The sequence below is a fragment of the Clarias gariepinus genome, chromosome 4 (assembly GCF_024256425.1).
Source record: "Clarias gariepinus isolate MV-2021 ecotype Netherlands chromosome 4, CGAR_prim_01v2, whole genome shotgun sequence".
NCBI lineage: Eukaryota > Metazoa > Chordata > Actinopteri > Siluriformes > Clariidae > Clarias > Clarias gariepinus.
Genome location: NC_071103.1, coordinates 6,202,208 through 6,216,573, shown reverse-complemented (window position 1 = coordinate 6,216,573; position 14,366 = coordinate 6,202,208). Strand labels below are relative to the sequence as shown.

The 14,366-nt window shown below is 37.6% G+C and overlaps 1 protein-coding gene across 1 annotated transcript in view; it reads right to left on the bottom strand.

Moving 5' to 3' along the window:
- dnah5 (dynein, axonemal, heavy chain 5) overlaps nucleotides 1-14,077 on the bottom strand; it is a 95,841-nt gene extending 81,764 nt beyond the window's left edge. Inside the window, exon 1 of the mRNA XM_053494803.1 lies at nucleotides 13,988-14,077. Coding sequence (XP_053350778.1) covers nucleotides 13,988-14,077 — 90 coding nt within the window. The remainder of the gene's footprint in view (nucleotides 1-13,987) is intronic.
- Nucleotides 14,078-14,366: the final 289 nt, after the last annotated feature.

Sequence of the window (14,366 nt, the reverse complement as noted above, 5' to 3'; positions counted from 1 at the left end):
TTTTCCCCAGTCACAAAGCATCTCATTAGCAACTTTTGTGGGTCAGTTACTCGCTTTTCACAGCAGGATATAGTCATTGACGAAACATTCACATTAAAAAGTCATTAAAGGTTATTAGAAAGTTCAGGCTGAAGTAATGAGGAAAGGACATCTGTACTTGCTCATTCGTCACTCAAATGGCATCTTTCTCTAAAAGTAGGATGTTCTTGGCTACGTTTATTGATGAAAATCTAAAAAGTCTAGTTAATGAGACTAAGTGCAAAAAGTTGAGAGTTGAGTGCAACTGCCATAGACGTAACAACACATATATAGGTATATTAAAACATTTAATTTACAATTTAAATGCAACCACCTAGCTGATGCTAATTCTGTACTCGGAAATCTACAAATCACAAACAACAGAGTTTAGCGTCGCGATCTGTTTTAAGGATGAAAGCAGCAAAGACAGGCTACGTACTTTAATTGCTGTAATCTGACTGTTCGAAATCAGAGATGACTGAAGCTGAACTTTAGGCTGGACTGTGTTCGGGTTATTCATCGTACAAAAAAAAAAAAAAAAAAATCCCCAAAACTTCAGAAAAAAAATCCTTTATCCAGATTCCTGTTGTCCAAAAAAGTCCCGCTGCAAACAAACCCTGATCAACTGAACAAAAAGTCACGAGTGCTTTAGCTTCTAGCGCCTGATTTCTGCTCCAACGTTAGCAAGCCCCTAATGGGAATCTGTTCAACTCATAGACTTTGGTTGCTTTGGATTCTTCTGCAAGCAGATTTTAGGACGTCGTAAAGACAGACAGACAGCCAGACACAATAGGACAAAGACCAAAAACTGGCCGACCAGACTCATTGGGGCCTCTCGTTAAAAGACGGAGACTGTAAAAGTTGCTTGCCTGAGCTGCTAGGAAACACTGTTTAAAAAAAAAAAACAGCCAGGCAATAAATCTAAGTGTACATTGTACGCTAAATGTGCATGTGCGTTTTATGTACGTATGTATGTAAGTATGATGCTGGAGGCCCGTGGGAATGCGTGCGATACATATAATACTGAGCATCTAGAACTAAATTTAAGGTCAATATGAATTGTATTGTAATTGTGTCTACATTTTTGGTATAACAGTATATTTTACCCTTATACCACAGTACTGCTGAATGCTCAATTCTACTAAGTCTGAAGGCGCTGTTAGTGCTTTGTAAAGTGTGTCAGTTTAACCCTATCTTATAAAAACCTGAATTATAAATTAATTTATTCATCATATGCACAATCTTAAATTTCTTCGGAATAAATGAAATTAAGTTGTAGTTGTAGTAAATTAAAAATAAATGTTTTGCTGTGATATTCTGCAAAGGTTATGTATAAACCACAGCAGCAACCTGATTTCCCTGGGGTCTGATCCAACCACTCAACTCATCTGTCATCATCTGTACTGTTTCTCCTTCGTTTAAGTCTTAAGTTAGATTTTTGTTTGTTGTTCCTCTGAAACTGCTCAGGGACTGGACTGAAAAAGTGTCAGAATTTAGCCAAAAGTTAGATCCAAAAAAGTCCTTGTAAAGCCTAGAGAACTATTCCCTAAGACTATTTCAAAAATACAGTACAAGAAATTCTGGCTCTTTGGAAGCAACATATAAATAAATGTGAAGTAGCTCAGGACGTTGCACAATACTGTAAGTGCCTTTTAAAATGACTTCTAAATATCACTTTCAACATTAAAATAAACAGAGTACTTTACACGTCTCAGAGCTCCAGAGATTAAAGTGTCTGTTAATGCTCCAGCTAAACATCGTACCCCTCAGATAAAGTGGAGGTTGTATCTTCATGTATGAGGTCACAATAGGGAAAAATGTACAGTACAGTTCTGGATAATACAAAAATTAAACAGAAGTACAAAAAGCTAGGTCACATTTCCCTTCTGTATGTCTATAATCGACTAAAAAGTGAGTTTTAAATTATAGAGCTCATTTAATAGTTATATATTGTTGAAATTTAAGTATTAGTTAAAAATACCAGAGATATTAAGAATGACAAATGGTCAGGGCAGGGATTTATGTCAAATTACAGTAAGTGTTTCAAGCAATTTGTAGATTATTCACAGTTTATACCCTGCTGGTCACTATTATTGGCACCCCTTGTTAGGATGTGTTTTTAGACTTCTAATAAATACATTTTTTATTGCAAAAGCACTAAATTTTTTAAAAAAAATCTAACCTTTAACTCAAGTGAATTAAAAAAAGGTGAAAAAAATAAATGTAATTGAAGCATTTTTGTAATTTTTACTCTAGTTTATAAATTTGATGAGAGTATCTTCAAACCTTTAATTTATAATTCATGACTTTCTGTTTCCCTGTGGAATAAATCTGACTTGAAACAGTGGCCTATTTCTCTTATCCACTCTTCAACATGGGAAAGACAAGACAACATCCCACTCCAGTAAGGTACAGTGGATGTGTGTCGACCTTCATAAGTCAGGCAATAGCTACAAGGAAACAGCCGCTCGCCTAAACTCGCCCATATCTACAGTCAGAGGAATCATTAAGCATTTTAAAACCACTGGAACAGAGACAGACAAGGCTGGATGAGGACCCAAGTTTATCTTGCCACTACACTCAGTAAGAAGGATGATAAGAGAAGTAAAAAAAATCTCAAAACCTCACTGTTAGAGAACTACATCAAAAAGTGGAGTCACAAAGTCTCCATGACAACCATCAGACGCTTTCTACATTACAACAAGCTGTTTGGGAGGCATGCAAGGAGAAAGCCTTTTCTCACCTACAATCACAATCATAAACATCTGGAGTTTGCTAAGCGGTGCTAACACTTGGGGCCGTGTGCTGTAGTCATAAGAGACTCAGATTAGAGCTTTTTGGCAACAAACACTGTTAAACTGCGTAAAACAAAAGATGAGTACAGTATGCAGAAAATCACCTCATGCCCAGTGTGAAGTATGGTGGAGGATCTGTGATGCTGTGGGCCTGTTTCTCTTCCCTGGGAACCTTGTTAGGGTACATGAAATCATGAACTTTCTGAAATACCAGCGCATTTTAAATCAAAACCTGATGGCCTCTGAAGTCAGAATCTGAAGATGGGTCGTCATCGGGTCTTTTGAAATCTACACAAAAATGGTTTAGCAACACAAGACACAAAATCAGGTCCTCTCATGGCCATCTCAGTCCCCAGACCTCAACCCAACTGAAAACCTGTGAGGTGTTATAGGAGGAGATTAAGTGCTGTCTTGAGGTTGTACAAAATATTAACATTAGGGGTGCCAATAATTGTGGCACACATGATTTCAAGTAAAAAAAAGAAAAAGAAAAAAAAAACATCTTAATGTGGGATTTTTTTTCCACTGAATAATTGTTCTTCAATTAAAGGTTGCAGTTTTCTCTCTTTTTGCATTGTGGTTCTATATTGTTTAAATAATAAATGCATTTATTAAAAGCCCAAGAATCACTGTTTATATGTAACAATGGACCTCATTTGTCAATGAACATGCCAATAGATTTATTCATAAATAAATTTGGATAAAAAAACAAAACCCTTTCATAGCTTACATGTGTTCCTAAGCGATGGCACATTCACACATTAGCACACTAACTAATGTAAATCTTGCTTGTTCATCTCCAAATCATATACCTTGCATGGTTTACTGTAGTATTTCCTTAATTAAGGCATATACAGTAGGTGAGGTTGAATTTCAAATTTTTTTTATTATGTTTATTGGAAAATAATCAACTAAGGTGGTAACTCCCCTACGTGTGAGAGCACATTATAGCACTCAATAAATTTAGCTAAAACGGCCTTCCTGAAATGATTTATTCTTCACATATTGTTCATGCCAAGTACATTGTCAGCAAGATACTGTATATCATTGTAATCTAAACTCCAGAGACCTAGTGGCTGTTGTGATTCCACAGAGGATATCTCCTCCCTCCTTTTTCTCCATTGTTCCTGCAATCCACTTTGAGATCTTCAGCCAGATGGAGTGAACTTTTAGCATAAACCAAAGTCAATTCTATCAAACCTACGTTCCTACCATAGTTGACTAAATTTATGGTGTGTTCTAAGTCCTCAAGATTTACCTCCATTTTTAGTAATCCCATAGTTTACCAAAACATAGCTGGCTGACTTGAGCTGAGAAACACCTAGCCATACAGCAAGTTAGCACGGTGAAGATTTATGGTCCAACTTGAGGTCATGCTCCATGGGAACGGTAAAACAAGCCTGGGTGTGCAGAAGCAAGCTCGGTTACTGACCTGTGGAACTCCTCCTCTCCTTCAGTTTGAAAGAAACCATGTCACAAAGCATCCACTGTTGCCTGGTAAACCTGCCTACAAACAGGTCAAGGTGGCTGTTTTAAACCAAGCAAACAACGCCCTGAAATTTAATGACCCCAAACAAACCCATTGGTCCATGCCAACAAGCGACATGGCATTGCTATACATAATGGTGTAATAGTTAATCGTGAAAACAGACGCATCGACGTGTGTACAAAATTTTATTATTTTAGAGAAGGTTAATATTTTGATTGCTTTAAACCAATATTGCATACGCTTTCATAATCTCACATTAGTCTTTTCAACCATTTGACCAAAAGTGCTAAATGCAACCAATATTCACACACATCAAAGAAGCAGAAAATGTCCAACACCCAGACAGTCATATCTGAACACACATAGAAAGACAAAAACTTACATCATGCTAAAAAAAAGTCTGATAGTGAAAATCTATATTGCATATATTTCCTTAATTTCCAACCATTTGACCTAGAGAGCCAAAAGCAACCAAGTAAAGTTTGACAAAAAAGCTAAATCATTATAATAGCAAGTAACCTAGAGATCTACTACAAACTAATATTCACAAACGTCAAAGAAGCAGAAAATATTCAACACTTGGCCAGTCATATCTGGACACACCAGGAAAGACAAAAACTTCATCATGCGAGTAGAGTTCTGGCGGTGAAAACCAATATTGCATACATTCCCATAATCTCACATTAGTCTTTTCAACCATTTGACCAAGAGAGCTAAAAGCAACCAAGTAAAGTTTGACAAAACGCAAGATCACTATGATAGTAATAAACCTAGAGATCTACTACAAACCAATAATCACAAATGTCTAAAAAGCAGAAAATGTCCAACACACAGACAGCTATATCTGGACTCACGAGGAAAGACAAAAACTTTCATCATGCGAGTAGCGTTCTGATGGTGAAAACCAACAATCTAACTCCAACCGTATGGTACACATCCAAGTTAACATTAAGGCTGGATTATGTAAAAACAGCATATCTGGTTCTTACCTTTAATATCTTGGACACACTTTGCTTCCAAAGCTGCTTCCCAAACACATGGGACATGATGGCTCCTGAAGCCAGTGTCTCAGGTTGAGGAATAAACACAGTACTTAATAGATATTGGATGTCAGTACTGGAGCACGAACATCTTACACCTTGGTCGTAAATTCTATCTGTCCTTCTCTGACATTTAAATACCTTTCAGCCTATACACACACCCAGATTTCACTGATCAGGTAAAACATATATTGAGGATGTAAAATACATATAATTTTTTACACAGTGTGCAATTCTGATTTTGGCCAAAATGCCAGTGGTGCCAGTTTTAAGGGCTGCAGATGTACTGAAATAAGTACTGTAGTAGATACAGGACTGTCTACCCTACCTTGTACCCTAAGATTCCTGGGATAGGCTCCAGGCCCTTCATGACCCCCTATAGGTTAGGTGTTATGAATAATGAATGGATAGATAAACAGATGGATCGATAGCAGGAGCTAACAACTTATCACAACCCTGATAATTATATTCAATTACACAAGCACAAAAGCTCAGCACAACAAATTTCCGCAAGGTTTAATAAACACAACATATACAGCACCCCCAAAATGATATGGACACATAAATATAATCACATCCATATATGAGCTTTCCCAAAACATTCCCAAGAATGTTGGACGCACACAGTTGTATAGAATATCCTTGTATGCTGTAACGGTATGATTTTTCTTCCTTGGAATTAAAAGTCTCAACCTTGTTCCAAACTAAAATGTGATGAACTGGAAGTCTTCGTGATCAATATCAATTCATTTATTTTGTGGCTGAAATGGAAAATCCTTGCAACCAAGTTTAAAAATCAGGTGGAAAGCCTCTGAAGAACAGCGGAGGTGTTTATAACAGCAAAAAGAGAACTAGGTCCATATTAATGCCAATGGATTTGTAATGGGATGTTCAAGAAGCATGTATAAGTGTGGCCGCCAATTGTTCCAATACCTTTTGGTCATAAAGGGTATATTTGCATAAAAAACAATAAAACTATCTAACATTCTAAGTTAGCTTTTTACCCAAGCAGTACTTTCTGTGGGAGTTTAGACATGTATAAAAGTAAATCCATGTTCGTCTCATGAAATCTTATGATCACTGATGTATAGTTAATAGTGGTGCTTAATTTATTCAAAGCAACTTGGAAAACTAAACTATGAGCTCACATGGCAATGCTTACCTATAGAAAAAAATTAAGTAATCCAAGTAAATCATTATTTTTGTTTTACACACCTCCTGCAATGCAAAGCTAATGTGCTGATGAGACACCAATAAACCAAGGATAAACTTGAAACATACTGTAGGTTTGCCTTACCTTATCCTGAAAGTTTGATTCACTGCTCAGCATTTCTGTCAAGTTCCTGAATAATCCTCGTCTTCACTAACAAAACAGTTTCCAAGGGGGTGTGTGTGTGTCAAAACCAAATGGTTACAGTATATCCTTAATCTGACCTCGTGTTTTATCCCACATATCCTGGTTTGCTTCGCGATGAGCTTAGTGTTGGGTGACCTGTGTCTGCTTGGTGATTAACAAAAGCTGGTTGTGTCCCCTTTCACCTATCAAATGTAGGATATGCGCCAGAGTAGACTACTGCTGTTAACATGACCCTTTTGAAAGGAATAAAACATCTGAATACACACTCCTTTCAGGTACCTGCGAACGGGTTTGTCAATAGCAGTTTGTATGCTAATGAGCTGAAACTAAAATAAAGTCCAAATGTCTAATTCTAATACTTAGGGACTCAAGAACTCTAATAATAGAAATACGAATATTTAAAAGAAATGACTTTTGACAAGAGGTAATAGGATAAACCACACATATTTCTAGAACAACAGAATCGGGTACTGGCTGCTAAGAGGGTGCTAACTATCAAACCAACAAAGGAACAAATGTTTATTGGATTATTTACTTTTTAAAGTTAATGAAAATGATCTAGTTTTCTAGTGCCAGGGGTAGCTCAGTGGTTAAGGCATTGGACTACGGTTCGGAAGATCCCAGGTTCAAACCCCACAACCACCAAGTTGCCACTGTTGGGCCCTTGAGCAAGGCCCTTAACCCTCAACTGCTCAGATGTGTAATGAGATAAAAGCAAAAAAAAATGTAAGTCGCTCTGGATAAGAGCGTCTCCTAAATGTAAATGTAGTGCTAGTAAACAAACGTTGTTTGTTTTTAAAAAACAGCTAATTTTAGGTATTTTAGCCTACGTGGCTGCTAGCATGTTAGCAAAACTTATGCTAGCTCTCAGTTTCAAAGCGTTTTGGTTTCATTCACACACTTGCATGTTTGCATGTTATTCTTTAAATTATTTATATAAATAATAATAATAAGAAGAAGAACACAATAATAATAATAATAATAATAATAATAATAATAATAATTATTATTATTATTATTATGCCCTGCGATGGATTGGCCCCCTGTCCAGGGTGTACTCTGCCTCATGCCCTAACCCTTCTGGGATAGGCTTCAGGTCCCCGCGACCCTGAATACAGGATAAAGCGGTATAGATGATTTGAGTGAGTAAGTGATTATTATTATTATTATTACCATTATTTTATTATAAATAAATATTTATTTATTATTTATTAGTATTAATGTATTATTATCATTATTGTTTTTTTAATGCACCAGAGATTCCTTTCATTAAAATGCTCTATAAACAATCCTGAGAGAAAAGTTTACCATATCAAAAGTATACACATTAAAAAATCTGTTTATGTGGAGACGCCACATTACAACAAGCTTATTAATAAACAGTAGACCTGCAAAACAGTAGAACTGCTGTTGTATAATTTTTGTTTATGAATTATTTACAACCTAGCAATTTTGTTACTCACAATAATAAAGTAGCTGATTAGGCACAACCTCTATTTTTTTATTTAGTAATTAATTGACCCGGACTTCAAGTACATGCACCATTGAAACTTGCAGTTTTAATGGCAGTACCCCCTTTGGAAACCCAAACATCATGACACATACTGTATTGTATACTGTAAAAATGTTCTCAGAAATCCTCATTTGAAACTTTACCTATACCTGTAGTGTAAACCTGTAAACATTATTTCACATTCTGAACATGGCATTATTCAAGAAGGACTTGACACTCAGCACAGCATTGAACGAAAACGCACCCTGCAAAAATGTTATGCTTATCACCAACTCAAACTGTGATAAAGCTGGCTCCCAGGACAACGCAAATCACTCATGCAACACACAAGCAGAGGAGAAGTTCTTATTGCCCTCATATTCATCAACTTTGCAATAAATGCCAATTAAAAAGCTTTAAAGCCACATGTCTGTGCTGTACATGTAACATATTCATAAAAAGTGTAAGAGCTGACACAACTGGCACTCACAAAACATCAATATTTTAAAGAGTCATGGCTGATTTTGCTGCAGCGAGCTGCCTTTTAGCAAAGGCTCATGTAACCAGAGACCCGTGATGAATTATGCAGAAGGACTGAAAACTGGTGAAGACACACTCACACTCACACACATACTGTACAAGCACAAGCTTAATGTGACCAATGCCTATCCTGTCAGGTATAAGTGTCATCATGCAGACATTTGGTCCATACAAACAACAAATATACGCACAGACCCAAAACGGCAGATAGCTGAGTGCTGTTACAGATCCAGAATGTAATAGCAATGTAATAGCTAAAAATAATTAGAACAGACACGCAGTGCAAAAAAGCAGTATCTGACACAATAAGTCTAACATTTTATAGTGACACAAGTGGAAGTCTTCACACTTGGTAGAAGTTGACCGGGCCAAACTAGCATGTTCAGGTTTTTGCCTAGTTGCTTGCTCACTCCTTGCTCACTCCTTACCACCACCGTGCTTAACAGGGAGGATAGTGTTTGCAAGGAGCCACTAAATGTTGCACTTTGTGCCAAAGGTCAAAAAGTTTCATTCTGGTCTCATTACACAAAAGAACCTATCACATGAGAAAATGTCACACCGCATTTACAACACAATTGAACTTTTTGTTTCCTTGCTTGTTTTGTAGGTATGCTGTATGACAAACCCTGGTGCCCTCCAGGTGGTATTTATACTGAGGCCACCTGACACATTAACCTCACGCTAATCATGTGACAAAACCTATATTATGCTTTATTAATTAGGATTTAGTGCATGTCAAACATATATTGCACAGACATTGTGTGTTTTCCTTTAGTGTACATTTTGAAAAAACACTATTTACCTTTTTTATTTCTCAAAAGGAAATTAGAAAAGTGAGTTCACACCCACTACTAAAGATCCATCCCTATACGTTTCATTTCAAGTCGTGACAGAAGTTGACAAGTTTGTTAAAAAGTATATTGAAACATAGCTTTTTGTGTTGCCTGGGTGTAAATAAAATCTCTGCACAGACCCTTTCAAAGAGTATGTTGCAATGTACTCGACCTTGCTTCAAGTAAACACTCGCATAAAAGCCACAGATGCTAACTGTGCCGGTGTGCTGATTAGCACACAGCTGGCAACTGTAGGACGAACTAATCAACAAGCACATTTCCATATGCACGTAACATCTGGACGAACAAAATACTGCCTCGATCCATCAGCCTAAAAGGGAAGAAAGAAAATCCTTGATAAACCTGAGCAAAAGTAAATAAACTGACAGATTTTACTGACTAATATCCCTGAAAACAGACATACTGCTAAAGTTTTGGCTCTTAAAATGTACCTGCTGTAGAAATACACTAAGCACTTTCCTATGCCAATATATAAAAGTTAGATTAGTGTACTTATATAATATTCAGAAATAATTCAGAAATTTTATTTAAAATGAACTGGCAAACTTCACAAATGGATTGAAGATTGCTAGCATATCAAAACGTAACTAGCAGATTTTTCTTGTGTACTCAGAAGTGCTAGTGCATCAGAAGTATCCCAGGATAAATTCTACCCAAAGTTATTCAGAAGTGCTTGGATAAACATACCTTACAAGCTACTCAGTAAACTTAACTAGCAGACTTCCTAAATGTAAATTTATCGTAGACATTTTAGAGCAACAAAAGGAAACGATTATAATTTTCCTTAAGATTACCATATAAGCATTTCACAGCGCATCACACTGTGTATGGTTATATACAAGATAAATAGAATTGTTTTAATTTAAATTTGAACTAGATGTACTCTTTTTTTAGCATTAGATTAGCATTAGATCAGATTAACTTTTTGGAGTGCAAATTTTTTGCAGAAATGATAGTGCAACAAAAATTAACTAGTATAATTTTCATTGAGGGCACTCATCAATACTTTAATAAGAACAACTAAGTTGTACTCAAGGTTGCTAATGTCAAAATTAGTTGATATTAAAAACTAGTCTATTTAACCTCAGATCTATCCAAACATGCTAGTAGGTCAAAACCAAACCACAGTGGATCTCTGCGTGATGAAAAAACATGCTTGGCTAACGGGCATTTTTATTTAAACACACATTCAAACACGCTTTTAAACACTCAGGAACATTTTTTAAACTGGCACCTTCTTTACCTAATCTGATCTTTGACGAAAACAAGACAAATTTAGCAGAAATTTTAATGTTCTATTAAAAACATAGTTTTAGAAGGTGGCACGGTGGCTCAGTGGCCTTGCAACTCCAGGGTTCGGGTTCGATTCTCACTTCGGGGCATGTGTGCATGGAGTTTGCATGCTTTCCACATGCCTGGTTGGTTTCCTCCGGGTACTCTGGTTTCCTTACACAGTCCAAAGACATGCAGATTAGGCTAACTGATGTTCCCAAATTACCCGTAGTTTGTAATGCGTGTGTGAATGTTCACCGGAGGTCCTACCATGGTTGTAAAAATGGAAATAAATACATTTGTTACCATTGGCCTCCAGGGTCCATAGACTACAGAGGTTCCTAGATGGATGGAGATGGATAGTTTTAAAAATATATAACCATGGGTTATTAAAGTAAAGGTGTCAAAACACCATAGTACAGATACCCTGTTCCAAAAGCACACAAATATCCTGTTGATCTCACATAGGTACTTAAATGTGAAGAGTCATGCATTGGCAAAAGCAAATAACGATGGTATCCTTTGCAATCAGATTTAAATTAAAAATAGAACCTTCTCGTCTGTTATTCAGATCAATATTTCAGATAAAGTAATTATAATCAGCCATGAGTTTCACTATGCTTTGTACAACGTGTAGTGGATAGCACTAATGCCATGCACCTTTAGGGTCTAGGTTTGATTCCCGTCTCTGTGTGCATGGAGTCTGCATGTTCTTATCCTGGTACTCCGGTTTCCTCCAACAGTCCAAATACAAGCAGACTAGGCTAATTGCCGTTCCCAAATTGCCAATGACTATGTGAGTGTGTGTGCCCTGTCCACGGTTTGGCCGACCCCGTGCACTAATTCTCCTGGGATAGGCACCAGGCGCCCCATGACCCTGAGTACAGGATTACGGTATAGACCATGAGTGAGTGAGCGAGTAACTGATACAGGTTGCTTAAATTGCACATTTTGATGGAGAAACTCTCCTTGGTCTCCCACTGCACTACAGTACAGAACGTTTATGGAGATGATACCATAAAAAAGAGCAATGTGCACAGATGGATGAAGATTAAACAAGGAAAAACCAGCACTGAAGACAAATCACACAGTGCGAGACATCAACTGCGACAAAGAGGACTCGTAAGTTGAGTTCAACCATGACGCAAATGCATGACTTGTGATGGAGACTATGTTGATTAATACATTTGTACTGTATAGAGGAAGAGTTACTAAATATCAGTTACTTAAAAGGTTACGCCTTCTTATTCATTACTTTTGGTACAGCCGTGGTAAAATTCCCTGTTTATTGAAGACCTGTTAAAACGTGTGTGAGTAGCACCTCCTAGTGGAACCATTATTGTGTACCTAAAGGTTCTTGTACTGTATAACATTCAAATATACATTATTGGTGCTGGATTTAAAAGATCAAAAAGTCATGTTGACATATATATTACAACAAAGACAACCCAGAGTCCCTCTCAATAACCAAAGGAAGAATGCAAGACGAGCTCCGGCCATTCACGTGGAGGATCAGTTGGAATGTTCTAGTTAATGATTATACATTATTACACATGCATGTTCATTTAACTGATTTGTGAAATGCAAGAGCTGTTGATTTGAAGAAGATTGTATATTTAAAATGGTTCTGCTCCTATGTCAAAAAAGCTAGATATCTTAAAGCCGATAAAGACGATAGAATGAAACAGGGCCATGGAGCTTCAGTGTGTTTGATGGTTTGCTTCCATCTACTGTTGTGCCTTACACACTACACCTTCAGCACCAGTAGATCATATCACATTACAGGTTTCACAGTTCTGTGCACATTTTAAATGTCAATTTCTTTAAGGCATACTGTATATTCCAGAAGTATATCTGTCCTTTTTTTGTAATGTCTGCTAAAAATGGCATATCTGATGAAACCTAATCTAAAAAATCTTGTCTAGATAGGCAACAGATGCTGTTCATGAATACAGATATGGTCCGACATATTTGCAGAGCTTGGCCATGATCGAATCATTATCATCATCGTTTTTGAACATGGAAGAACCTGGCCAGATTAATTATGAACAGGGCCAGCTATGTGCTCATGGAAGAGAAGGAGGATGTGTAGTTTTTGTGTATTGAAGGGAAGACAGCAGTATAGCGGAAGAGGCAGAAGAATACAAAGACCTGTCCCAAATGAAATATGGGCTATGTATCATTAACCATGAGTGCAGCATAAGCTGTTAAACTGAGCATGTTATAACGAGAAAATATCAATGCTGCCGACGACCCTAAATACAGGATTAAGTGTTGAGTCTCTACAAAAAAGTGGGTGCCCAGTCAAAATGACCGGAAGAGCATAGCAAGGACTCATCAATAAGGTTAAGAAACAACACTATTTAAACAAAGAGTGAAGGCATCATTGGAACTGGCTAACATTCTGTGTTCATGGCAGGACGCCACAAAGAAACCCGCTGCTTACTGAAAAGAAATTTTCTGCACACCTGAAGTTTGCGAAAGAGCACATTTACACTCCACAGTGTATTGCAGTATTGGCAAAAGATGAATTCTCAAATGTATTTTAAAAAAAAATTTCAGGATACTGTGAGAATGTCTGTATGTCAGCTGAAACTTTGTAGAAGTTGGGTGATGCGACAGGACGATGACCCGAAACATCAGAGCAAGTCCACAACAGAATGGCTTCAGAAAAAGAAAATCCATCTTTTGGAGTGGCCAAGTCAGAGTCCAGACCTCCATCCAATAGAGATGCTATGGGATGACATGAAGAGAGCCATACATATGAGACGTCAAAATAATTGACAGAGCTGAAAGAGTTCTGTCTGGAAGAATGGGATAAAATTCCTCTTGATGGATGTGCTGGTCTGATCCACAACCACAGGAAGCGTCTGGTTGATGGTCAAACTGGTAGTTATTCCAGGGGGGCACTTATATTTAACACTCACATTTGGAATGTTGAAGTTGTCTATGAAGAATTTAAGTTTGTCATGATACAGACACGTATGAGAGACAGAGAGGCAGGTGGACAGACAGACAGACACAAACAGGCCTTGACTTCTCTGCTGCAACTTCAATCTTTCACGTGCACAGTAAATGTCCCGGATGTCGCAGACTCTCTGACGGTAAAGATAAACGGTAAAGTCCTCACCTGTAGGTCCCGGATGTTGTCTCCGGTCGTCACGGGTTGAGTCGCTCGGCCTCGCGGGTTCGTCCTCAGCGCGCGCACACCGGACGCCATCCTCTCGCGCAGGACAATCCGCTAAACCCGCATAAGTTAATAAGTAATTATTTATCTTTGTGCTAAAAAAAAATGCGCTGAAACGCGCGCTCTGGTTTTATCAATATAACAGTTATTATTATTATTATTTATTATTTATTATCTCCCGTAGAGTCTGATCCGTAGAGTGCGGCACGAGCACAGCTGCGCACTTTTTCGCGCTCGAGCCCAAAATGTTGTTGGTGGTTGCCATGGATATGCACGCGCCGCCGCGTCTCAGAGAGAGAGAGAGAGAGAGAGAGAGAGAGTC